Genomic DNA, 27,451 nt, shown 5'->3' on the forward strand with positions numbered 1-27,451 from the left:
AGCCGGGGAGAGGGGGCCGCCGAGGGTCAGCCCGGAGCGGGAGCGGCTCCGTGAGGGCTGGGAAGGAGGGAGGGGAAGCAGCCGATGGCCGGTGTGGGGAGGCAGGGCCGGGGCCCCGCGCGGCCGGGAGGCAGCAGGTCGAGACAAAGGCGACTTGGTGCGCAGCCTGCCCTTAGCGGGCCGTGGTTTTGGGGGCCTGCTTTGGCAACTTGGGTCGGAGGGGGAGAAAATCCGCCGTCTGTCAGGCTGGCCGATCGTTATCCAGCGTCACTAGAAGGAGTGCACAAAGAGAGCGGATTTCTGTTTATCTGGCGAAGCACATCAGGAAATTCCCAGCAAATAAATACTGTGAACTCTGAAGGAGGGGCTTAGCTGGGGAGCGAAACCAGAGAATTTTCTAGTATTGACACAGACCTCTGTATGTATGTGTACATGTATATGCACTTGTGCATTTCTAATGCCTTTTTTGTCTCTGTGTCACCAACCGTCTCCCTTCGTTCTCTGCTTCAGGGGAATATTTGCCCTATCTGCTGAAGTACACCAGACTGGTGTTTTTTTCTCATCACTGAAAACATGTTATACAGCTAAGCAGAGAAAGAATGTATACCAGCATTTGGGTGTAACAATACATGAAACCAGCCACATCGTTTAAGTTTGTTTTGGAGAAAGAAACCATCTGCACTTAACAAGACGCTTCCTGGGAGGCAGGTCAGTGTATGAATCTTAAAGAAACATCTATTAATTATTTAAAATTAAGGGCGGACAGAATTCCTGTTGTGTTTCTTTCCCCTGAGAAAATACTAAATTTGCAACTGACTCTTACACATATCATTGTTCAAAACAGAAACAGGAGGGAAAAACATTGCTTTAAAGAAATCTGAAGATGAGCGCCCACACACAAACTGCGGAGAAAGGACAGAACACGACACTCCTGTGCCAGGAAAGCTATGTTTGCAGTGGGACAGATGAAGCAATCTTTGAGTGTGACGAGTGCAGGAGCCTACAGTGCCAGCGTTGTGAAGAAGAGCTGCATCAGCCGGAAAGGTTACGGAACCACGAACGGACCCGTATAAGACCTGGCCATGTCCCGTACTGTGACTCCTGCAAAGGTGCCAATGGGAACATAATGCACGCCAGTATGACAGGCTCGAGGCAGATAGCAGCAGTGAGGTGCCAGGTGTGCAAAATCAACCTCTGCGTGGAGTGTCAGAAGAGAACACATGCTGGGGGGAACAGAAGGAAGCACCCTGTCACTGTGTACCATGCTGGCAAAGCCCAAGAGCAGGAAGAGGAGGAAGGGATGGATGAGGAGACCAAGAGAAGGAAGATGACAGAGAAAGTTGTGAGTTTCCTCTTGGTGGATGAAACTGAGGAGATTCAGGTAAGAACTGCTGTGGCTTGTTTGAACGGGCGAGATCCTTTAGTTTCTATGTTAGTCTAACAGGTTGCTGTGATGCATGATTAATACTTGAAGTGTGCCTGGCAGCAACGGTAACAAAATGAAGATAGCCAGTTAAGTGGCACCAAGTGAGTATCTTGGGCCAAAAAGCAGCTTGGAGTGGCCTTCCTCACGAGTTCCTCGAAAGGTCAAGTTCATTAAAACCTGACATGTGGTAAGAGCCTTCTCTAAGAGGCTTGGTAAGCGAAGCTGGTGAAAGAATTGACTGTGTACTGAGACACACACAACTAAGATAAGAGCTCACTGTGCAGGATACTGATCATTCCTGAACAAAATTGAACTGAGAGGATTGCAGTAGATATCCTGCAAATGGGAGTGCTGGCAGCCAATCTCCTACCGTATGACTAGGAGTAGGCACTGTACCAAGCAGTGCTAATGCAAGACTACAGCCCCCTGCTACCCTCCTTTAGCATCAGTAAATCCATCTGATTTTTAGGAATAGGATAAAGTAGAAATAGGGGTCCAAAGTGTGCCATCCAAGTCCTAAAGACACCATGGTTAAACTATTTTGCTTGTCACAAGTATTATTCTATGTTAGCCTTTTGCTGAAAGAGGGTGAAATTGGCCATCAATTTGGAGTAGGCCTGCTGGTAACAATGATAGAAATACTAGTTTACTAGGAACAGCCTCTCATGAGGCATTATTTTAGAGTCTAGCGTTCAATATATGCAGTTAATTAACTATTCTGTTGGCCCTTACATATGGTGAGTGTAAGCACTGTGCAATGCAAAAATACTTTACAAATGTAAAAACAGCAATGTGTGAAAGTCACAGAGCAGGTTAGTTACACAACTGAAAATTCAGCGTCATCTTCTGGCTTCCAGTTTGCATCCTTCATGTTAAACCTCATACAGGAGATGCTGAAAGAAAATGTGTAGTCACCTGAAGACTTAGTTGCTCTAACTTAACACATTCATGCTACTGGTGGTCAAAAGAATTGTGATGATACTCTGATTGTTGGTAGATTAGTTATTTGTATCCATCATATTAACAGTCAATATGTCTGCCATGCATCGCAAGGAAATGTGACTTAAGCATCTTGCATCTATTCTGTGCTATAGAATAGTGTGTATATATATGTACACTGTAATTATACTACAGTATAAAATAGGTGCAAGGTACTTGGGTCCCATTTTGGTCAGTTCAGGTGTACTGACTGACAAATTCTCGTGGCTTTTGGAGGGGAAAGGGAGGAAAGGGTGACAGTCTTTATGATGCACTGACATAGAAAACACACTATGCAGGACACCAGTGACTGTGAACTGAGTGATGGAGTTTCAGGTGTAGTAGCAGTCCTAAGTTTGTATGCCTCTCCTAAGCACACACACATTTCCTTGTAACACGTGGCAGATGCAACTCTTACTTTGAGATGCAGACTTTTCAATAATCTTCATCTAGCCACTAGAGCAAGCTCTGAGATGCCTTAAAACAGAGCTGTCCTGGAAAGCTGTGGCTGTTTGTGGTTGTACCAGTTTAAGTTATCTTTATACTCAAGAATCTGTAAGCCTTACTGAGGCAGACTTTTGGCTGCCTCTTGCAAGCAAGTGCATTGCTATTTAAATGTCATGGGCAATAAAGCCAACTTCCTTATTGGGACAGCAATGGTCCTTTAACAGATCATAGCAATTTGAGCAGAACAGGGTTGAAAAAGCTCTCCAAAAATGATCTTGCTTCATTATCAAGGTGTTGAATCAGAGCTCTTCCATCTGGAGTGATCTTCTCTTCCTCATAGCTGAATACTTACGTGACATCTCACAGCCAGTCTCAAAGCAGTTTGAGAGTTTTCAATTAAAATATTTTCTGGCAGCTGGAACTTAAAGAGTGCTTGCTATTATAGTGATGTTTTTGCTAGTGAGCATAAGGACCTTTATTTAGAGAGGGCTGTCAGATGACTAGCTAGCTCTGAAGACGTCTTCTGTAGCATCTTTTGCTCTTGATAATACTGAACAGCCAATTGAGCTATAGGAAAGTGATCCTCAGTCTTTTCTTTTGTGCTTGTCATTAGCAAGATCATTGCTGATCACCTGGGGAGAAATCCTTAGAATGTTCTTTATTTAAACCAACTTTTTGTCCAAAAATGCCAAAACAGTAATAACTTGAAATGTGGAGATTCAGGGTTTGAGGGTGTGTGGCTTTTTAAGCTTGAGCAGACAGGAGAAGGATTTGTCAGAATTATGGAGTCCAGCTATCTTTAACCATCTGTTTTCTGACCTTTGGAACTTGAAGATTGTTGCGTTAGTTAGGAAATGAGAGGAAACTGCTGATTTGCCATCAGTGGTAGATTCTGTCATAGCAATGTTAAATGCTAGTCCTACAAAATTAGGCAGAACTAGTTATGCTGCTGAGCAAACACAATGGATCGAGATACTCGCTGATGTATACACGTTTGCAAACCTCTAGCTTGGAGGTAGTTCAATGAGATGGGAACACAAGGCAAAGAGATTTCTTGTTTAGTTTCCTTTGGAACTTGGAGGAGTTAAGCTCAAGTGGTTATGTTTCATCTCATTGTTCCTGTTGGCTTTTTGGAGGTGGTAGCTCTGAAAGTGAAGGACGTTTATAGTGTGTAAGCAATGACTGAGCTAGTTCCAGATCCAGAAACAGTATAGATTAATCCATAAGGAGCTGTGCCTGAGCAAATTAGTTTAGCTGAGAGGTGGAGATTTTCAGCTTGGGCTCAGCACTGCACTGATACAGCTATGATAATTCTGGGAGCTGCATAATTGTCTTTGTGCCATGTTGCACAGATGTGCTGGCCTTCTCAGAGCTAGTTTGGAGCTTTTTGCGCTTTGCAGACATAACCATAAGCTCAGAAAGCTGAAGACTTCTTGTGCTTGTTTTGAATCCACTTAGTCAGGAAAGGTCCCGTTTTAAATCACTGCTTGTGAAGCAGTTGTTTGTAGAGAACTGGTGGTAGTTTAAGTTCATATCTGTGAAATACAGGCTTCTCAGTGCTGTTATGATGAACATCACCATATCTGAGCCCTTCAAAAAGAGATTGGTTATCTCATGTTAAGAAAATGTTGTTAAAGGTTAAATCCAAGTTTGCTCTGCAAGTCTGTGGAAGAACCAGAGAGAAAGGTTGTTCCTTACGGAGTCCAACCCCAGCTGTCTCACGCACCACACAGCATGAGGCTTTGTGACTCGTGAGTTAGTCCCCAGCCATCTTGACCTACACCACAAATTTTCCTTTCCTTCTTCCAGGACTTATTGCTCCTCATAAGACCATATCGACTTCTTCTATCAGAAAACAAATCTTGTCCATGTTTTACAAATTGGCATCACCTGCAGTTTAGATCCCATGCTAGGTCCTTTTTCTCAGGCTGTATTATGCGGTTTCTCTTTACACAGTATTAAACTTTTGGCCTTATCTATCGCATATTTAAAGCTGAGACTTCAATCAAGTTGTTCTTGATAACTGCAGCATCTGTTTGTTAATTGGCTCTGACATAGTCTGTCTTCCTTGCTCATCTCTACTCAGAATGATATTGTGGGGATTACTTCCTCAGTCAATTGCTTCGGTCTTGTCACTGCTCTCATTACATCTTCCACATCTCCTCTTTGCTGTGTTAGGCTCAAACTGCGTGCTGTCTTTTTTTATGTGTGTAAATCCCCCAGCTGAATCTCCTGATCTGTTCTGTCAAGATGTCAGCTTTCCTTTCTTATCCCTAACTTGCCGAGTTTTCAAACAAGTATCATTGTGCTGTTACTAGTGCTGCCCCTTGCACACAGGAGGCACTTCCCTTAAGAACTTAAAGAATCAATTCATTGGTCTTATTTAAAACTCCCTTATACTTGTGGATCTCTTAAGAAAAACACAGCAAAATACAACAATAAAAACACAACTCAGGTTAGGATAGTTGTTTTGAGTCCTGATACTGTCTCTTGAACTCTTCTACTGGTCTGTATCTGTCTTTGTCTCTTGTACTTACATTTATGCAGTTTCTGGAACAGTATCCATTTTTGCTTTGTCTTTACACAACACCTTTGCAATAGAGCTCTTCAGCATAAAGCAGAGAGTTATGTATCGGTTGTACAGTGAACTCTATTTACTACTATTTCTGAGGTAGGGGAGAAGAAATGCTTAACAACACATAACAACAATTTGATATTTTTATCTTGGGGAACAGATGTTGAGAGTTCTTACCGCAGGATCAGAACTTGGTTGTAGTGTCACCAGTGGCTTCTGTGATAACACTTTGTCCAAAGCCCTAATTAAGGACTCAGCACATATACTTTATAGAAGTAGAGAAAGTCTTTCATTGACCTCAGAAGACAGGAGACATGCTTGATTGTTATTAGTCTGCCTTAAAGAGTTCACTGGTCTTTGACCAGAAACAAGCTCTGTCACAAGAAATTACCCAATCTCTGGGTTGCAAGGAAAAATAAAAGGTACTGGCTTTGTAGCCTGCTTTACCAAGGAGACAGGAAGAAAAGAAAGTTTTTCATCTAGCTAGTCACAAAAATAATATCCCCAGCAGTATAATTTTATGTGGGAGAAAGTAGCATACATTTATTACTGGGTCTCCCCTGAGGTACCTGCTATGAGCTCCCTTTCTTCAATTAGCAGGGTCTTTTTGTTTTGCCAATAGACATCTCAATTTCCTAAATCCAGCCCCATTCCTTGAGTTCTTTTTATTCCTGCTAGCAGGGTTAGACACCTCAAGGATTAAGCTCTTTCCCTCAGCAAATACTGAGCAGGATCTATGTAATGCTTTGCAGTCAGTTTAGATGACGCAGAGTGACCTGTAGCCCTTATTTAAATGCGGACCATTTTATACAATCATTAAATAACCAGCCTCTAGCAGCATAACAGTCCATGTGTCCTCCTCTGTCCCCTCTTGTTAAAAAGTTACAGATACAGAGTGCTAACTCTTTAGGGTGCTGGCTGCTTTGCTTTTCTCACTCCCACTGTAAAGCTGATGAAAGTACTGTGATTTTTTTCCTTATTACCTACTGATATGAGCCTGGCCAAAGTTGAGGGATGAGAGAATGGAGAGTTAACAGGAATGCTTTTTCTAGTCAAGTATTCTTTGTCAGTCAATGCAAGCTAACTATGTCTTCTCTCCTGAGAGAAGATCACAATCTCTTAAGTCTTACTGCTTGCCACTGTAGTAGAAAAGTATTTGTATAGCAAATAGTACTAGTTGCTATGACACCTTTGCTTGATACGCTGTTGGGGGAATGTTTTTGGTTTGTGCTTTAGGGTAGCACAGTCAGCTGTAAGCTTCTGGGAATTTTAGTCTGTATCCTGTAAACTGAAGAGTCACAGCTGGTATATTTGCCATGGATGTAAAGAAGGAGGAGGAAGTGTAGAAGGATCCAAGTTTTCTAGGTCAGCGTGATCTGTCGGATCAGGATATGTAATTTCTGTCCCTCATCACTGCTGCTGCACTACTGATGAGTTTTCCTCCTCTGTGCTTCAGAGAGGTTTTCTTGCCAAAGTATTTTTGCGAGTTTGCTGTCCTACACTCCAGGAATTTTTCTCTTATTACTTTGCTATCTTTCAGTATTCCTCCCATCCCAGTCTGTTATCAGTTTTGCAGTTCCCTCTCCTACACTAAAGTGTGCTTTTTTCTGTCCTTGGAATAAAGTAGTAGAAAAACTACTTAGCAATTGCTGGTTAGGAGTGCTCTTTCTTCCACTGGACATATACCAGTATTTTGAAGAGTATTTTTAGATGATGGGAGAGGAGCCATCCGTTCAACAAATGCACAGCTCCTTTAATAGTCTCAGGCTGACTCCTAGCTAATTTGAACATAGTCACTTACAAATACTGCTTTTCCCTGGAACTGCTCTTGCACCTTCTTCATGATGCAGCTCTCCTGGGCCGTAATTAAAGTCAAATCTCTTGCTTGCTTCTTGTCTCTTTTGTCCATATGCTGAAATGAGTGCAGATGTGGAAGCAAAGGAGAGCATGTCATGGGTGAGAGAAGCTGGTAGCAAGCCACTCTGGAATTACCCAGTGTTTGATTTGAGGAGTTCCTGAACTTAGTTCAATTCCTGAACTACATAGGGTTGGTGGGGGGGAAGGGGGGGTTCTAGTGCTTCCTTTGCTGTACCCCTCTTTCGACTTTATCCAATGAATCCTTTTGGGTTCCTGGGTGCTGCCAGCAGGAGCAGGATGTGAGTGCTTTGGGGTGCATTCGAGGAGAGAAAAAAAAAAAGGGAACTGGCAGCTTGCTGTCCTTCAGCCCTTCTGTCCTTTCCATCTCCTTCGCTTTCTCACTTCTGCAGGGGTCACCGGGAGGCAGATGTTGCTGCAGTACACCTTTTACTTTTTTTTACCTGGGTTGTTAATGCCTTGCTTTAGGATCGCATAAAGTCAGAAGTTTCACAGTCCTCTGGCCTGCCTGTCAAAACACCCTGCAATTGGGAAAATAACCAGAGTAACTATTTTCTAGGAAGAGTGGAACTGTAATACAAGTAAGTTTTGTAAATGCCCCTCTTAACAAGGACAGTGGTATAAAGTAGTGTCCACACAGGTAATCTACTTACCCTTAGTATTGAGGAAGACTAATAGTTACAGCATGAACTTGCTCACTGACTTGCTGTCTTCTGGGCAAGTCTCTTCACTTGGATGTGGTCTCTGCTGCTACAGCTGTGACATTGGGGTGGTAATTGGTAGCTGTGTGGCCAAACTAACATCCATGGAGAACTTGAAAGGTACTTAGGATACAGAATAATGATTTCTGCTTCATTGTTTACTGTTCTCTTTAAGAGTTAGATGACACTCTTAAATTAGTGCTATTTCTGCAGCAGTTGCATTTACCTTGAAGTTTTTATTGGTTTTGAGTTCTTGCAAAAGTGGTTTTTCAGCTAGCAAACAGGTTACTGGGCTGTCTAGTCTTACTTCTGCTGTCAGCAGTTTCATATAACTCAGCTGTCATCTACAAGGGTAACTTATCTGGTACTAGCAATATTTCAGTCAATACTGCCTCTTGGGTTAGGGAGGAATCCAATCCAATTGAATTACCTCTCATCCCTTTATGTTTTTTCCACCACTGTCTTAAAACCTTTGAAATACGGTCTCTCTCTTTGAGTAGGGTTGTTAAGCAGGATTTAACTCTCACCTTTTTGTCTCTTTCAGGAAAGAGTCCTGTAATAGATAGACATGGGCTTCAGACATGGGCAGCCTCTACCCTTCATTGCAGGGACCTGTAGATCCTGTTGAGACTCATTCTGTTAGACTCTGTACAAACCCATGAAAATACTGTCCCTGAATTCCTTTGCCAGAGCTGTGGGAAGGAACAGGATAACTTTGGTCTGAAAAAGATACTCAGTTCAGGGACACTATTTTCATGGGTGTGTATAGAGCCTAATAGAACAAATCTCAACTGAACCCGTAGGTGGTACTGCAGTGAAGGCAAATAAGCAGGTACAAAAAACTTCAGCTTAGAAAACACCCCTAATACAAATGCTTTCCTTTGGTTGAGCCAGACCTGCACCCAGTATGGGGAATAAGACCAAAACTAGCTGAAGCTGAGGAGGAGTGTTGGAATCTAACCTTAAATCCTCAGGGTGTGTCTGTCCCCTCCTTTATTTTGCCCTCCCTGCATCCAGTGTCAGGTCACTCAGTTTGGGCTTGAGGTTCTGTAGGACTCTGATCCTGAAAAAGCTGATGTCCACTGTCAGCTGGGCTGAAGTCTAGGAGCTTACTGAGGGCAATAATGATAAATATATTTAAGTGTTTGCTGGGTCAATGATTAATAGCTTACTCCTGAATACCAGATTGTAACTACTGGTATGACATACACAATTTTATAAACTAATCCATTCACACAGCCCTTTTGGGAAAACTCTTCCAAGCTACCACAAAATGTTTACATAGTAACAAGTAACTCTTTGAGTAGTAGAATTAATGAAGTCTAATTTCTGAGATGTTTGCCTCCCATTATCCAGTGCTTATTCACATCTTCTGTCTTTTGCGTAAGAAGCAGTATGTGTGCTGTCATGCACTAGCCAACATGCTTACTGGCTAGGCAGTATGGGCGTGACTGCTCAGCTTAGTACTGTATCTTGGTGGCTGTGTGGAGTGGACAAGAGACAAGCTTTTTCCTCAGAAAGGTTATCAGAGTCTTTCTTTTCTACTCTGCTGTTTATTTTCATGAAACTTTTAGAAAATTTATGTTTCAGAGGCACTTATTTCTCTATCAAATATGTCTATGTAGTTGGATTATGGGTTTTAAGTTATATGTGGAAGACTTAAGTAATGGCATAAATGTCATTTTCCATGGGAAGTCACGCAGAAGAAGAGGTATAGGAGACAACTAAGGTAGGAAACTAGAGCTGCTTGTACTTATAAGTCAGTCTTGATTACTCTTGAGCACTTACTTATGATCAAAACCTTCTCTCTTGTTTGGAGGCCTCTAAAAGCTGGGAGGGAGTAATGACCTCCTGAGGTGCCTTCCAGCCTGAATTAGTCTATGATCTTAGTGGAAACAGGGTTTGAATTATGATAGTCTAGAGCCCCTCTCACAGCTCTACTGATGTCATGGGTTTTATAGCAGAGAGTTTCTCTTCCTCACAGGGAGCTACCCAATCCTTTCTCACTTGGTAGCAAGAAACATTTGGGAGTATCAACAAAAGTTTCTCCTGGGGCAAAAGCAGGGAGTTTCCAGCTGCTTTTTTTAATAGCCTGTTGCACTTGAGTTGCTGGGGTAAGCCAGCTGCACTTCTTTTCATTCATGCACTGCCTTTCTGGGAGTGATTGTGAGGAGCTCTGCAGAGATGTGAATTTTGGTCGCAGCACTGTACTGTGGTGCAGGTTATTCTTCTCAGATTTGTCTTACAGGCTTTATAGGTTTCTCTCTTGTTTTTTTTCAATGTACACTGAAATTCTGATGTAACGACCTAATGGTAGGACCTGGGGCTTTAGGCATGCACCCATAAGACACTTGTGTGAATCTGCCTCTGAATAGGAACTCAGTTTTTTAGAGTTAAAACACAACTGCCAAAATTTAGAAGCTGTGTCATAAAGAACTGGTCTGTGTTGAGGTGGGCTGATCTGACAGGTCTGTTCTGTTTTCAGGTTTAATGCTTGGTATGGTACTCTGTCCTTAAGATCTATTACCTAAAATTGTCTCAGTTTTGTGTTTTAGAAGTTCAGGGCTGCTTAAAAGGTTGCAGATTTTGTTTTAGCTTGTTTTGCTGTTTCTCCCTCTGATTTCAGGTATTAGTTTGAATTCTTGTAAGCATTACCTTTTTTAAAATGTTTTCAGAACTGTGAGCAGAATTGCTTGTATTGCCAGTGTTAAGTAATGCTTTAAGGGAAAGTATTTTTTTTCCACTTGATTGTTTTGACTGCTTGTACTTGAAGACTGATTTGTTCCAGATGTTTGCAATTTTATGCTGGTATATAGTTGGATGTGCTGTTACAAATCCTGTAGCTTATTTTTCCATTTATTGAAAAGTGTGTTAAACTTATCCTCTTTATTGATTTAGTCGTTGTGTATCAGAAGATATTGTCATGTGCTGGTTGTCAGACAAGTCTAATGACTCATAAATTTATTTATATGATGGTATCTTTCTTGATTGCAGAAAATGTATTTTAGTTATTTAAAATACTCTGTTAAAATGAGGTCAAGCAAAGAGTAAGATTTCAAAATGCAACAACAAAAGTACCAATGTAAGTCAAAATGACAGCGTAAGACTAGCAAATGAAGGCACCCTGATGAATACTATGCCAAGCACTCTTGATTTTTGTTTTGAGCTATTGTCATCATGGCACAGCTCTGGCTTTGTGCACCATTTTCATGAATATTAGCAAGCCTTAAAGGGTTCATAAAGAGTTTTAAAAGGAGAAAACTGTGATAAAAATGTCTGTTTCACTTAATGTGTTTGTTTTGCCTGGAGGCAGAGTTAACGTTGTATGAGTACAGGTCATTGGAAACTCCATTCTATTTTATGTATTTTGTTCCTAAGCTTTTAACATGTTACTGTTTTAATAACATTGTTTCCGAGAAATTCATAGGCAGGAATGTCGTTTTAGCAGTTCTTGTTTCTTGTCTCTTCCTAAACAGTTCTACTTTTATTATGGCTCGGATCTAGGAAACTTGTTATGTTAGGTATAATAGATTTCCAAGTATGGGTGACAAGGAGGCTTCAGATCTAAATGTGTTCCACGGCAGTGGTATGAGTTTTTGTGTCTTCCTTAGAGAGGACTTTAGCTGTAAAGTTCCCTGTTTTTCCTGCTGAAGACCTTCACTTTCAGTTCAGCTCAGCTTGGATGGAGTGACCGCATCAGGGGCTGGATGACAGTTGCTAACAGAAATGTAGTTAAAACTATAAAAGAAGGCTAACCATGATTCTAACCTATGGCGGAGTAAAAACTATTCTTTCTAGAAGAGAATCTCCTTCTAAGGTCTGTAACAAAAGTGTAAATGAGTCTCTGATACTAGAAATCACAAAATAGAGAAGGGGCTGGAGAGATACGCCTCTTGTCTTAGGTTAGACATACAAAGTTTTCATTCTTAATTGGCATTGCTGTGCAATTTAAGGAAGGTTTCATATTTACCTTCTGCTGTTCATGTCAGAGATGTGGAGCTCTTGGGCAACATGGGAGTGGACACAGCTATGGAAACATGAGTCCTCTGCGCATGCAGCAGAAGGTGGTACCATGCAAACTTCTTTAGAGATGAGAAGCAAAATGGAAAAGTGGGACCTGAGCCCAATGGGGATTAGTACTTTGACACACTTATTACACCCACTCTGGCTTTAAATGTCTTAAAGGAACTTGCTCAAGGGAAGTAAATTTGACTACTGATATGGGGATTGTTGTGGATGGTTCTTTGAGACTATCATCCCTGTGCTCAGCAGTGGTTAAAGACGACAAGCACACGAGCAAGGAACACCCATGACATACAAGCATATTCAACCAAAGGAAGGTGTTTTTTGTTTTTGTCGTATTGGTTTGTTTCTTGGTTTTGTTTCTACCCCCTTCCCCCCCTGCCCATGCATGAATTTATTGTAACAGGATGTTGCAGGATCCAAAACTATGACTAGGTTTACAAAGGGGTTAGAAAACCTCCTAGAGGATAGATCTACTGGTTCTCTACCAAACATGAGCGTCTAGATGCAACCACTGCTCGGGAAGTCCTTTGACATCTGACTACTGAAAGCTGGTAAAGCATGCTAGGAAACATTTACTCTTTTCATGTCTAAGTTCTTTCTCACCCATTACTGAGTCCTGTGATACACAACGTTGGACTGGCTGGACTTCAATACATTCTTGTGCTCCTGGTGACTTGCTTGTCTGAATCACTCCCGAGTTCTCTCTTGCAAGGAAGTCTGAAAGAGCCTAGAGCCTTAGAAGGGCATAACAGCTCAGTGCTTTGGGTGTCTTGATTTGATATTCAGAGTAACTTTTCTGTTAGAGTGATCTGGATTATTGATCTGGATCAACTTTTCTTCTGTCTGGCTCAGCAATCCAGCTCGTCTTCCCACAATAAGTTGCCCTGGCTTCAGCAGCTGTTAAAGTACATTGAATGTGAAAGAAGGCTGGTGGTGTGGACATTTGCATTAGCTCAGCTTGGGACAATTTCAGCTGCAGTGGAGTTTGTGTGAGTTGACTCTGTTTCTTACTGGTGGGAATGCATTGCAGAGCTACCCTTATCCCTGTGGTCCCTATTGTCCTTTGTGTCTTCTGACATTACTGACTCAACCCCTTCCATGTACTCTCCCAAACTGATACCAGAATAATAACCAGTGCCGTCTGAAAGACCTTGGTTATTAGTTGTCCTGCCAATACTTAAGCAGTTGTTTGAAGACTGATATTTCTTTGGGCTGTCCAGGGAGCCCGTAACCAGAATGATCGGGTCTGGTCAGGCACTGACTCTGGCATAAAGAGGGTCTGCCACCCTTATGGTAAGAAGCTTGGGAGGTGGGAGTTAAAACCAAAACAATCTGGAGAAGAAATTATCATATTCCTTTTTTCTTACATACACATAACATTATTATATTATCAAATCTGTGAATGTTTTTAGGAGCTATCCCATGAACCAAGAACTTCCTTTAATCCACAGAGACATCTCCAGAGACACTAAGAGAAACTGTATCTGTCATCTAAACTACCTTCCTGATGACAAGCTAATAATCGCAGCTACCAAAAAAGCAGACTCTCTCTAGTGCACATGTAACTTGAGTGTATCATGATGGTTTCCTACAGACACTAGAAAAGATTCTGAAAGCATTTTGATTTCTGTTTCCTGTTTTCTTCCACACTGTGAGGCTGCCTTGAATGCTTTGAGTCCCGTGAGAAGCTACTGCAGCCCTACAGTCCACAGTTTTTCTTTCTGAACGCTGTTCCCAACCACAATCTGGCACACAGGTTATTTTTTATTTTTTGGCACACTGGCTGTTTTTTATTTTCCTTCAAAGTCTGGATGCTGCTGATAGATTTGACCAGAGCAAATGGGGCTGGCTGAGCCTTAAATTAATTTGCTGATCTAAGAATAAACTTGTTCAAAGAAACCATTTATTACCTCATGGCCTCTGTGGATTGTGTATCATGAGATCTTCCAACTGTACTTGTGGGGGGGAAATAGCCAAGGAGCTTCCAGAAGTTAGGAGTCAGGCAAGAGGGGATGGAAGCCCTGCTCCTTTCAGCTGATGAGGATTCCTTGAGGAGGGAATCGTGATGGAGGAGGTGAATTTAATCCTTCTCAAAAAGCGCCTCTGTCATATTCTTCTCTGTCATATAACACGTGGATAAAACCTGTTGGAAGAAGAAAAAGCAAGTGATAAAGAACCATAGCCAGAAGCATGAAACCTTTGAAAGCCAAGGCTGTATTCTGCAATGAAAACAAGGCAGGCTCTTGTACAGACCCCTAACCTGTTTCATTGCTTGTTTATCTGTTCCCTGTTGTTCTAATATCTGAACAGAAAATGCCCTATTCTCTAACCTAAATAGCATAACACTTGTCATTTAATCTATGTGAAGCCAAAGAGAAGTTACCTGCTGAAGGCTGTCTACTCTCTTTTGGCTTTGTGTTTGTGTGTGGTTGTTTGTTGTTTGTTTGTTTGTTTGTTTTTTTAAATGAAAGTACAATACAGTAAATTATGAAATGGATCATTGAGATAGTCGTGGCACTTCTGTAAATGCCAGTTTGACCTGCTTTGACCACCTGACTGGTGCACAACTTTGCATTCTTCTCTGCCCCACCTCCCAGCTGAAGGATCTATCAGCTGGAGAGCAGTGGGAGTGGAACAGGCTGTGAATAGATGTGGCACAGCTGCACAGAGGAGCTTTTTCTCTCTAAACAGGTGCTCAGCCTCTGTGGATGAGCCAAGTTAAGGTGACAAAAGCACTCCCCTGTTTTGCATCTGAATTTGGATGCTTTTCAGGAGACCAATGCTACTGAGAGTGTCTGCCATGCTCCAAGTAGCTGTTCTGGGAGACCTGGAAGTAGGGTTGTGCTCCCTTCTCTGAAAGGACTGCCTCAGGGAATGGGGTGAAGTACAAGAGGTTTCACTAGACAGGTAATCACAGTGAGGCATCACTTCCAAAACAGCTATGAGATGGAACAGCCTAAATCCCGTTGATGTGTACGTGTTACAAAACTGCTTTCTAATATTTTGCTTTAGACTTCTTGGTGCTTCAGAAACTTATGATGAAATCTGAACAGGAAGTAATCACACTCATTAATCTTATGAATCCTGAAACGAGCTGTGTTTTCAGTGTTGTCTACTCCAACTGCATAGATATAATATTTTTCTCTTTTTTTTTTTTTTGGAAGGTAAGGAATGAAGAAGACTTTATTAAGAAACTGGACTGCAGTCCTGACCAGCATCTAAAGGTAGTGTCCATCTTTGGGAACACGGGGGATGGCAAGTCTCACACCCTTAACCACACTTTCTTCTATGGCCGGGAAGTCTTCAAGACGTCTCCAGCCCAAGAGTCTTGCACAGTTGGAGTCTGGGCAGCCTATGACCCTGTCTGCAAAGTGGTGGTAATTGATACAGAGGGCCTCCTGGGGGCCACTGTGAACCTGAGCCAGAGAACACGACTGCTGCTGAAGGTCCTGGCCATCTCTGACCTTGTCATCTACCGTACTCGTGCTGACAGGCTCCACAATGATCTCTTCAAATTCCTTGGTGATGCCTCGGAGGCTTATTTAAAACATTTCACCAAGGAGCTAAAAGCTACCACAGCCCGCTGTGGCCTAGATGTTCCTCTGTCAACTTTGGGTCCAGGTGTCATCATCTTTCACGAGACTGTGTACACCAAGCTACTGGGCTCTGGTGAGTAGGCAGTAAGAAACTGAATTACAATGTGCTAAACATTATCTATAAATTATCAGGTTGCATTGAATATTCAGTGTTCTTTACTACCATGTAGAAGATGTGGTTTGGGTTGTGCTCTCACTTGTTTCACTCTGGGGGCCAGGCTATGGAAATAGCAGAGCATTCCCTGACAGCGATCTGACTACCCCAGATCAGCTAGAATAATCCTCTTAGCCAGCTGGACATTGGTACTGACTAGTCATGATGGGAGTTCTGCCAGCCGTAGGAGGGGTCATCGTGCAAGATCATGAGCATGGGTGATATGGCAGGCGAAGGTGAAAACTGAGACACCCTGGGATTTTGGCAGGGATATGCAGGATCCTATTGCAGAAAACATAAAATAAAACTGTATGTGGAAGCTAGGATGGGCAAGAATAATGAAATTGATGAACTTCAATACTCACAGTACCCTCATTCTACTATTTTAAATTCTGTGGATCAGTGTCATTCTGAGGCTGGTGTGAGGTTGGGACTGATGTTGTGGTAGCACAGAGCTGATGGTTTAGCGCCACTTTTCTCTGTGCAAGTATCTGATATGGCCAAAGCAGCAGGCCTGGCACGCTGTTATTCCCATTGCTTTCAGTGTTCTTCACCAGTACTTTCAACTTGGCTCACGTCATACTGGATTATGCATATTTAAATTGTGTACTTTATTTGTATGTCTGAGTGAAATGCACTGTCCCACAGAAGTCCAGGCACGTTTTGGTTTTGACTGTACAGGGATGTAAATTTCTTTTCCTGGCCTCAGCTTTTCCGTGTTTCAAAAGGCATGATGAAACCTTCCTTCATTCTGTCCATTTCTGATGCTTTGGTGAGCAAGAGCCCTAATGAATTGGCCTGCAGTAGCTGAGGCTCAGTCCTGCTGTCTGTGAACATCTGGGTGTCTTCTGCCATGTAATACCACAGCAGCTCCCTGCTGGCCCACATTCTCATTTTGGCTTTTCTAACCAGTGAGGTCTTGAGCTAGTAGAAGAACTTGGCATTCTTTCTGGTTATTATTAGAGTGCCTTCTTAACTACTTTTAACTTACCTGCCAAGGCAGTTCTTTTTCTTACATACCAATTTGCTGATCAGCAATTTAGAGTTTCATATAGCTGTTGAAATTTACTGTTTCAGCAGGTCGGATTTAGTAACCCATAATGATAGTTGCGCTTGTGTGCAAAGTCAGGGTAGTAAAAAAGTTTGTGTTTTATGATAACTTCTGCTCATGGTAGGAATAGGAAAGAAACCTCTTAGCAGGTGGATTTGCAGCAAGCTCTAACCATCTGTCTCAATGGATAATAGAGATAAGTGTGTTTAGGGCAGGGAAGAAGGGGCCTGCCTTATTCTGAAATATACAGCAGGTACTTGGAAGCAGGCAGAAGAATGTGGTCAACTCTGTGGAGTCTGACCTGACATGGCCAGTTCTGAAGTGCTTCACCACGTACAAAGAGTTGATAGAGGCTTGGTCTTCCTTGCTACAGGGTTGGCATGGAGTATAAGCAGCCCATGTAAGGTTCATGTCCTCCACTTATCAGGTGGTGTGACTAGCTATACCAATTTGTGGTCTGGTGAGAAGAGCCAACAAGTGTGCTGATATGGAGTTTCCTTATATTATGTCAAAAATTGCTTCTTATTCTGGATATCTGTGTTTCCAAACCTAGATGCTTCTGGTTTTGCCTGTGGAACTTGGTCTTAGAATCTAAAGCTGTGTATCAAAAAACAGAGACTGCTTTTGGAAACAGTTTGTTTCTTTTCCTACTTGTAAAATATAAGAAGTGCATTCCAGATGTATTAGAAGGTTTAATTAGAAAAACTAGCACTGTGTTGCATATGAAAGCACTGTGCAATTTAAATACTATTTTAAACAGTCAGTTGTTTATATACTTGCTGATACTCTTATATATAGATCATCCTTCTGAGGTTCCCGAGAAGCTCATTCAGGATCGGTTTCGGAAGCTAAGCTGTTTTCCTGAGGCTTTCAGCTCAATCCACTACAAGGGAACAAGGACATACAATCCTCCAACAGATTTCTCTGGACTTAGGCGAGCTGTGGAGCAGCAGCTGGAGAACAATACCACTCGGTCACCTAGACAGCCTGGGGTTATCTACAAAGCACTAAAAGTAAGTGGAGATGAGTTTGTCACAACCTTTATTTGTATCGCTGTTGCTAGTAACTGTCAGTTGTAGACAGGTATAAAGGTAGAGCATGTGAACCACTGATGCAGACTTGAGGCTATCTGGAGATGAAACAAGTCTTCCATGAAGACGATGATTTTCATGTAACAGCCAGATAGGCTGGCTAGGTTTGTGGTTTTTTTTTTTTTTGTTTTGTTTTGGTTGGTTTGTTTGTTTGTTTTTTAACTTTAAAACAAACAAACATCTTAGCAAAGACCCTGAAAGGTCAAGAAAAGTTGAAAAGCAAACCAGAGCAAAATCAAAAAACTGATCCGGGAAGAAACTGACTGGGAAAGAAAAAAATAACTGATGTTGTGAGTGGCAAGCACTTAATGACAGTGATTGACAAAGAGGAGGCCCAGAAGGAATTATTGGTGAAACTCCTAAGGATGGCCTCAGCACAAGGGGAGGGAATGCAAGAGACTTGGAGGGAGTTAATGGTTAAACCTAGCGTTGAGTGTAGTGTAACCCAAGGGCTAGGAGGCAAAAAGGAGGAAGGAAATATGTTGGTAGCTAGCAAACAAGATGGGATCAAGTCAAATGATGTATCATTTCAGAGGTGCAGCATCAGATCAGAAGGCTGATGAAAAGGAATTGGAGAGAGCCACTGGTGATTTTCTTAGAAGGTTCACCTTGCTGGGATGTCAGAGGGATTTTCGGGTCTTCAAATTTGCAGTCTGTCCTACAAGTTTCCACATGTTGCCACTACTACGTGATTAGCATCATCTTTTCATTGGCCCGAAGAGCACAGCTGTCATCAGGGAGGGGTGGGCAGAGCTGGGGCATATCTGCAGAAGAAGGTAATGTTAGCAGTCTTTTCTGATGTTAGTCACAGCTGTTGGAACAGATAATTCCAGCTGCTCTGTATTTGGGGTAGCTGAAGCACAGAAGGAAGTGTCAGGGTGGCATGTACACAGTCCCTTGCATTACGGAGCAGACAGGCAGCAAGGGGAAAACTGCTGGAGTGGTTAATTCCCATTTAGTTTCTAGGACTTTATTGCAATAATCAAGTAATGCAGTTTCAGATATAGCTGCTAGCAAACTTAAATTCATGTTCAGTAAAATGGTTCCTGTGTTCAGACCACTACTGACTACAAATTAATGTTTTTTTTGCTTCACTTCCTGAGGACATAAGGCTTGCTAGAGATCTATGCCCATCTCCTCTAACTTTTGAATCTATTGGCCAGTATCAGTCAAGCTTGAAAGAGATCTTAAAGATAATTTCTTTGAAGTTATGTGAAATCAGATGTCTATGTAGAGATCTTATCTGAGAGAAGCTGTGGTGAGAGTTATACGTACGTCTGTGTGTATATGCAGTCAACCCTTGTTAGACAGCAGAGGTGCTCCCCCGCCCTGACTCCCTGGGAGGAGAGAGGGAGGAAGAGAAAGAAAGGCAGCCACTCTAGTTACTTCAGCTGTAGGAAGAGTTTCAGTTAGACTTTGTGCCTTCAAATATCTCCATCAAGAAAACCCCTAACTATCTGCTTTGTTCCCGTGCTTACTTTTTTTTTTAACATAACACCCAAAAGAACTGAAAAAGTTAAGTATGTCAAGGCTAAGGATTGACTTAATCTGAGAATAGATGCTCCCAGGAAAGGGAACAAATCCCTTTGTCTCAGTCTTGCAGTTTCACCAGAGAAGAGCAATTGTTCAAGGGGCCAGAGGAAAGCTCAGGGCAGCACTTTCTGAGCTGAGGGGCAAAGAATGTGTCCTCACGTACTGTGAGAAATGACTCTTTGAGTTTCCTTCTGGAAATTTCCAGAATGAGAAGCCCTTTTAGCAAGCACCCTGCTATTTTGGGCATGGGTTGTATGCACAGAGGTGGATGCAATCTTCTACCACGTTTCTGCTATAAAATTCAAAGTAGGGGCAGGAGGAGAGGAGAAGAGTAAGTATCTTACAAGCATTCAGGTCACTTCTGTACAATTGCAAGATTGTCTTCTTGCTTGGTTTCTAATCCTTGTCTTGGTTTCCAGGTTAGTAAGACTTTATTTGTTAGCTGCGTACTCTCTCTGCATCTCCCTCCAGTAGAGGAACCCATGCTTTGCTTGCAGAAGCTTTCATAAAATGTCTGCGTTGCTCTCAGTCCCTTACCAGTTCATTCTTTTCTGTTTGACAGGCTCTAAGTGACCGGTTCAGTGGGGAGATCCCCGATGACCAGATGGCTCACAGCTCTTTCTTTCCAGATGAATATTTCACATGCTCCTCTGTGTGCCTCAGCTGTGGGTAAGTAGACGAGAAATGCACCCTCATCCTTCTAGAAGATAGTGCTGCCCTGGTCTGCAGCCATAGAACGTAAAGTTTCTGTGACATCTTGACACCTGACATCACCTATCATCAGCTAGTACTTCCAGGCAGAATTTGCTTGAAAGACAACTCTTATGTGAATCGGACAGCTGTTATTGCCACATTCCAGCTGGATGCATGGTCCTTTGCCTACTCTATTTTTGTGTATGGCTACAAACCTGTTCTGCCCATATCTTTTCCCCAGTGCACACAGGGCAGGAAGAAAGGAGTGTCTAAAGAAATCCCCTGAAGTTTCCTATGATGGTTTTTCCTGCCATTTTTATTACCTAAACAGTATAAACAATCCTAAAGCATACATCATCATGGGCCTGGGCTGTGTTCAGTGACTAGATCTAAGAGGAGCTCCAGGTTTGATTAGAGCTTGGCTCGTAGCTCTCTGGGAAGAGCCCAAAGATTGAGTCTTGAAGGGCAGTAAGATGGCAGTCAGTGCTCTGAGTCTGTGAGGTACTATAGCAGCATGATGTTATGGCTGATTATACTTCTGGAAACATTTTCTCTCAAATGTGATATAGTGCTACGTTCCTGCTCTTTTATGCTCATTAGAGAATTTCTAGCAGCTCCTTGCAAAGGCTGCAGTGTTAACTCTGTCCTGGTCAATCTCCAAACTTGGTTAGTCTTTCTTAAAATTCTCTGTGAAATTTAAATTGGCTACAGTGATCATTTCCTGCACTGAACTGTGGTGTGGTGCTGTTTTGTACTGTGAAACAGTTGCTACACCTCCTTCCAAAGAGCCTGCCTTTCAATGATAAATGATGTCATTGCTGTATGTACAGTTGTGAAAATGGTTTGGGGTTACAAAGCCTATACAAATGCAAGATAGTAACATAAATGAACTCTTGGTGACATCTGTCCCGTACCTAACAGCATCAGCTCATGGTTTGCTTTTGCATACTCAGGTGTGGCTGTAAGAAGAGCATGAACCATGCAAAGGAAGGAGTCCCTCATGAATCCAAAAGTCGATGCAGATATTCTCACCAGTATGATAACAGGGTCTACACTTGCAAGGTGAGTAGCGACACAAGGACAAGGACTGAAGAATGGAGAAGGAAAGGATGGCCCAATAAATGAGGAATGTCACAGGCTTGTGCCTGTTTTCTTGCATTTTTTTCAAATGGGAGAGGTGCTCATGGCCTTGACAAGAAAAATTGATCCCCATTGAACTTGTATTTTTGCTTGGAGAGGTCATCAGCTCTGCATGCTATGTGTCGTTTGCTAGCTAAATTGTGAACCCAGCTGCTCTCAACCTGGGTGATGTTGACCTTCTACACACTTGATGTGGTTACTCTTCTTATTTGCTTATGCCTGTTGCTTGGTACTTGCCAGTTTTTCTGAAGGATGTGTACAGGAGACAGGAAAATTTTCAGCTACCATCATAGTTTTTATTGTTGTAGAAATATTTCACTGATGTCATTATTGATAGTAGGTTTGGTTTTGTTTTGTTTTTAAATCAGTTCTGATGAGTGCTCCCCTTTGCTGTGGAGACCACTGTATGCCAATGGTATGCTTTACATGGCCAAACAGCTGCAAGACCTGGAGTCTGGGATTCCCAAGAATGCAGTTTTAATTGAGCCTTTGTGTTATAGGCCTGTTATGAACGAGGGATGGAGGTCAGCGTGGTGCCAAAAACCTCTGCTTCCACTGACTCCCCTTGGCTGGGCCTTGCCAAGTATGCCTGGTCAGGGTGAGTACTGCAGCTAAGATCTCTCTGCTCCCTATTGCCTCTACACTGCCTGGTGCACTGGACTTTCAGTCTCTCACTGAGGTAACCCGTCTTCCTCTTCTGCAGATACGTGATTGAGTGTCCCAACTGTGGGGTGGTGTACCGCAGCCGACAGTACTGGTTTGGCAACCAAGATCCTGTGAACACTGTAGTGAGGACAGAAATTGAGCATGTCTGGCCAGGGGTAAGTCTGGTTGCTGGATAGTCTTTGTGTATGTGTGCAGCCACGTACATGTTTATGTTGGTTCTTCTGGACACTGATGGAGAAAATGGATTGGCTTTCATTAGAGCCAATTTCATTGACTTGCTGTTTAAAAGAACCTTTGCAAGGGCTTTCAGTCATCTCTTGGCTATCTTGAAATGGCTAAGTTGCTAGTTCATGACCACTTCACGTGAATGATACACCATTAAAACCTACCCATGTTTCAAAGCAGGGCTGGTGAATTTTTTCTCATGCTTGCCCTCCAGTTTAACAGGAGCAGTGGGTCACAGAGCCGTTTGCTTCTAAAAAAATGAGTTTTCCCTGTTTCTACTCTCAAATGAATATCCATTTCATTCCAGACTGATGGATTTCTGAAAGACAACAACAATGCAGCCCAGCGTTTGTTGGATGGGATGAATTTCATGGCACAATCAGTATCTGAACTTAGCCTGGGACCCACAAAAGCTGTGACGTCCTGGTTGACAGACCAGATTGCCCCAGCTTACTGGAGACCCAACTCTCAGATCCTGGTAAATAGCAGCTGCTGTAGAGAAAAGCTTTGCATAGCTAAAAATTCTTTTCCTCACCCTTTAAGTAATACAGTATTTTGCAGATTCCAAATGCTTCTTGTTTTATTTCAGCAAGCCCTTCTCCTACAATTTTGAGAAAACTGAAATACTTTCAGCTATTCGCATTCTTGACTCAGCTAGAGAAAGTATGAACAGAGACTCTGCCCAGCCCTGCTAAAGAAACTGTTTTCTCCGTACTCTTTGTGACCTCCTCTCCCAGCAGTATCACAGAAAATCCTGGCTTGCATGAACTTGCTCTTCAAAGCAAAGAATCGACATCTTATATCTCACTACTGCAGTTGATAGTGCTATTTTTATAGGTGCAGAGATTAAACTCTGGTTTCATACCAGATGGAAAAAGCTGGGCCCAACAATTAAACTAGAAAAGGATTTGCTGTGTCTTGCAGGAAACAGATACTTCTTCAATGAAAATTGCCTTCCGAATTCTTACCCCCCACAAAGATAAAATACCCACCATTCAGCCCTGCATGATGTAGCTGTAATTATTTGTGACTGTGAATGAAGGGATCATAGCTATATATTGGTTTAACCACTGTACATCTACCTGTCTGAATCACTTCCCTAGGGTAAAGTTATGGGACTGATAGCATGCAAGTCTTGGGTGTAACTATTTTTCACAATTTCAGTCTGAGTCTTGCCATCTTGGGAGTCTGCTCTCTATTTTTCTATTCAGGAAGATCAAACTAACAGGTTTTTTTTCCTATGTTGTTCTGATTAGAGTTGTAATAAGTGCAACACACCTTTTAAAGATAATGACACTAAACATCACTGCCGGGCCTGTGGAGAGGGCTTCTGTGATGGCTGTTCTTCCAAGACCCGTCCAGTGCCTGAGCGAGGCTGGGGACCAGCACCAGTGCGCGTGTGTGACACCTGCTATGAAAACAGGGGCATCCAGTTAGGTAATTTTGAGTTGATTGTGACAGAATTATCCCTGGGCAACAGTTAGTCTGAAGTCTTTGTCCCTGGCTTCTGGATCACAACCATTCCCATTGGGTGTAGGCAGCATTGTTCAAACTGGGCTTTGGCACAGAGTTTTTAGTAGGGAAGCTCAAGAGCTCAATGTCTTTTGGCAGGAAGATGACCCTTGCAATGAGCTACCAGATATCTGACCCCCTGACAAAATTATTTCCTAATTGGATCTTTACTTTGTTTTTCTGGCACCTGCTGATGGTGTGGAGCTAGCATCAGAGCAGGGATGCTGCTGTTTCAGCAGACTATGTATTTTGTCCATTATTGCTGAAATGAAAGTGAAAACTCTGCAATCCAAGATTGGGGATGTGGGAGAATAAAGGCTGAGGAGAGGCTCCAAGCTGCCTTTTGGGTTTGCTGCTGGTTTTTGCTAATGTAAATTAGCTGAAACTTGGCAGAAATTGTGCTGGACTTATGTGTTGAGCCCTCTACTCTTGTTTCATGCAGATGTGGCTGAGCTGCCTTCAGATGAGGAAGGGGGGACACTTATTGCCAGGAAGGTGGGGGAAGCTGTGCAGAACACTCTTGGAGCAGTGGTGACAGCCATGGACATTCCCTTAGGTGAGCTCTGTTCTCTTCTGATGAATTTTTTGTCTAGAGGCGTTTTTGTTTTCACAGAGCAAAACTTCCGATTAAACTTCAAGAGTTTGTGTGACAAGCTGGCACCTCCACTATGATACCACTGTTGGTTGAGAGTTCTGCAGCCCCCTGCACCTCTCTTGCTTGATGTTTCCTCTTGGTTTTCAGCACACCGTTTCTGCAGTTCGTACCTTCTCTTTTCTCCCTGTCGTTCAAATCTGTGTGCACCAAGCTCTGAGTAATTCATGCTCTCCTGATGCATCACTGCAGTGACCTGCCAGCTGGAGTTCCCTAAAGACTGGCCAATTAGGAAGCATTTTATCAGGTTTGGTTTTCTTCCAGAGATGCTGAGTGCCTTTTAAGTGTGTTCATGGATACTGATGGCACTTGGTACTTCTGCAAGGGAGGGCTGAGAATCTGAAGCTGTCCAGATGGTAATAATGGGAAAGTAATCAGTAATGTGATCTTTAATGGTGAGCTTAGTATAGTGAAAGTTTACTGCTCTTTCATGTGCTGGGTAGTAGTTCAGGTATGTCAGCGAACACTTCGCATTTGAATCTTCTGTTGTTGGACCTGACTTCCTACTCATTGCGCAGATCTTCGTTCCACTGCTTTGCCTACAGCATGTCCTGCCATCACCCTTGTGGGTGTTTGTTGTCCGACTCAATGAAAGGAAGAATAATCCCCTTTCTCAGTTCAAGCAGTACATGCATTTCTGAATGTTTGGTTTGGTGACTGTGTTGTTTTGGCCACAGCTGAAACTGAAGGTAGGGAAAAGCAACTGTCTCAACCTCTGGAAGAGTCTGAGTAAGGGAAGATGCCATCATTTAAGGAGAAACAATCTATCCCTTTGAAGAGAGGCAGAATGTGGGAGAATGGCAGAATGGCCTAAATGGCTACCTGCTGCACTGAAGTATTCTGTCAGTAGGTCTTCTTCCCCTTAATGGTAGTGGTATGACTTGCAGCGTGTGAGTACTTCTACTGGAGTACATTCTTGACATGCTCGTGTTCACAGATTATTTTCTTCTCCCTCTTTCTCATCCCCCCCCACCTCGCTTCCTCCATAGGTCTAGTAAAAGATGCTGCCCGACCTGCATACTGGGTACCAGACCATGAAATCCTGCACTGCCACAACTGCCGGAAGGAATTCAGTATCAAACTCTCCAAACACCACTGTCGGGCCTGTGGCCAGGGATTCTGTGACGAATGCTCACACGACCGCAGAGCGGTTCCCTCTCGTGGATGGGATCACCCAGTCAGAGTTTGCTTTAACTGCAATAAAAAGCCTGGTGACCTTTAACCCCAGGCTCTGCTCCAGATCTCTGCAATTCCTTATGATCTCAGGGTTACAAATGAAAATATCTGGTCTCCCTTTCACCTCTTAACCTGTTGCAGCCAGAGTGCATGTTTCCAGTTTCTGGCCTCCTCTCATGTTATATCCATCTTGGAACACTGGGAATGAGCTTACGTTCAACCTCTAGGTTTTAATTTCAAATTAACTGGGGAAGGGAGGGAGCTCCCTTGTAAATGAGCAAACCAAAATCCAGTGTATTTTATTCCAATTAAAAAAAATATATATATCTATATATATGTATAATTTAGTATATTAAGAATGCGGTTGGCTAATGAAGCTTTGAGTATTCCTAGTTCAAATGATGGATGGTGGTGTTCCTTACTATATTGGATCAGACTTGCGGCCTTCTGATTCTTCTTTTGGAACGTCTTGCTGATCACGATGTCCTGTGAGGAAGGTTTGGACTCTGTGCTGCCAGGAAATCTCCGATGTTGATGCGTGAATTACACCTGGTAATTCCACCAACCCTACATCTGGAGGTGCCGTACTTCTGGCCATGGAAGATTAAACCCAGATTCATTAGCAAGTTTGTTTGAACTGTGATATGAGCAGTGGTCTTGCAGTGCAAGAGGTATCAAGTTGAAACAGACCCCCTGGTAGAGACCACTAGAGCTCTGAAAGGTAAAGCAAATCATATGGCACAAAGCAAAGCATTCTGATTTTGCCGTTTCAACTTCAGTACCAGATCAAAAGGTAGCAGGGGCTTGCTCTCCCTGACAATGTTCTCATGTACTCAGGTTTTCTTCAAGTTTCTCTGCCAGCCTGATGCAGTTAAAAGTTTTGTCCAGAGCAGAACAAGAGAACAAGTTATGTAGGCAATTCTGAAATACGAAGTTTGAGTTGTTTGGGTTGTGATGACTTTTCCCCCACTTCTTAAGTGATCCTGGAGTCTCTGGAGCCTCTGTGTTCTTGGGCGTGGTTGCATAGAAACTGCACAGATTTGACTTATCTTTTTTTCTAATAATATGAACTTACAAATCCACCTGGAAAATGGGAACCTTTCTTCTTTGCTCCTAGCAACTGGCACTCACTGGACTTCATCCTTTTATTAAAGGACTGCAATGAATTCACTGATTTTATTATGAAAAGCACCACTTAACCTAACTAATACTGTCTTGTACTGTGGATTTGTGGTTCCAGTTATAAGAAGTAAGAGACCATTGTGGATTGAACTGCCTAAAACTCTCCCTTCTCAGCTTATGTAGACAAGAACTCTTCCACCACATGAGAGTTGTCTCCTCTTGGAATGGCTGGAGTTTGATGCAATGTCCTGGAACTGTGGTATTTTTTCCCCAGCTTATTAAATGTGCTCTAGTGTAGATGAGTGCCCAACACCCTGTATCTGGACTGTATTATTAAATTAACTGCTATAAAAGACTTTATCTTCTGAACAAGCGTACTGACTTTTTCCTTGTAACAAGCGGTTCTCACTTTGTCTCTGAAAGAACATACTCAGAAAGTGATTGCCCCTTCGCAACTACATCCAGCCTACACATGGAAGTAGACTTGGAAGACGTTCCAGGACACCTTCGGTACTGGCCAAGTTTACTGGGGACTGTCTAATGTTTTTGTAAGCAAAGTCTGCCATAAACTGACAGTTGCCCAAGGGAGGGCACAAGTAGGTAGAAATCCTCTCTTAAAAGACATTCTGCACATCCAGCATAATTCTGTGCTTCAAAGTATTTTTATTTTTTTAATGGGTGAGCAATGTGTTCTTGGTTTGTAGGCTGTGCCCTGTGTGCCGTTTATGCATGTAGCTTTACTACCATGTTAATGCACAAAGAGAAAGCAGCCATGACATTCCTTGTATAAAATCTTTGGCATCTGTTTCAAC

General features: G+C 42.6%; 1 protein-coding gene across 1 annotated transcript; it reads left to right on the plus strand.

Moving 5' to 3' along the window:
• The first annotated feature begins 509 nt into the window (after positions 1-509).
• ZFYVE1 (zinc finger FYVE-type containing 1) lies at positions 510-27,451 on the plus strand. Its single transcript, XM_009279265.2, has 12 exons — positions 510-708; positions 845-1,381; positions 15,193-15,697; positions 17,628-17,842; positions 20,016-20,122; positions 21,100-21,208; positions 21,787-21,884; positions 21,990-22,107; positions 22,485-22,655; positions 23,434-23,614; positions 24,132-24,245; positions 25,331-27,451. The coding sequence occupies exons 2-12, from the start codon at positions 884-886 to the stop codon at positions 25,561-25,563; spliced, it is 2,349 nt and encodes a 782-aa protein (XP_009277540.1). The 5' UTR covers positions 510-708; positions 845-883; the 3' UTR covers positions 25,564-27,451.

The sequence above is a fragment of the Aptenodytes forsteri genome, unplaced genomic scaffold, assembly GCF_000699145.1.
Source record: "Aptenodytes forsteri isolate BGI_AS27 unplaced genomic scaffold, ASM69914v1 Scaffold3, whole genome shotgun sequence".
Taxonomy (NCBI): domain Eukaryota; kingdom Metazoa; phylum Chordata; class Aves; order Sphenisciformes; family Spheniscidae; genus Aptenodytes; species Aptenodytes forsteri.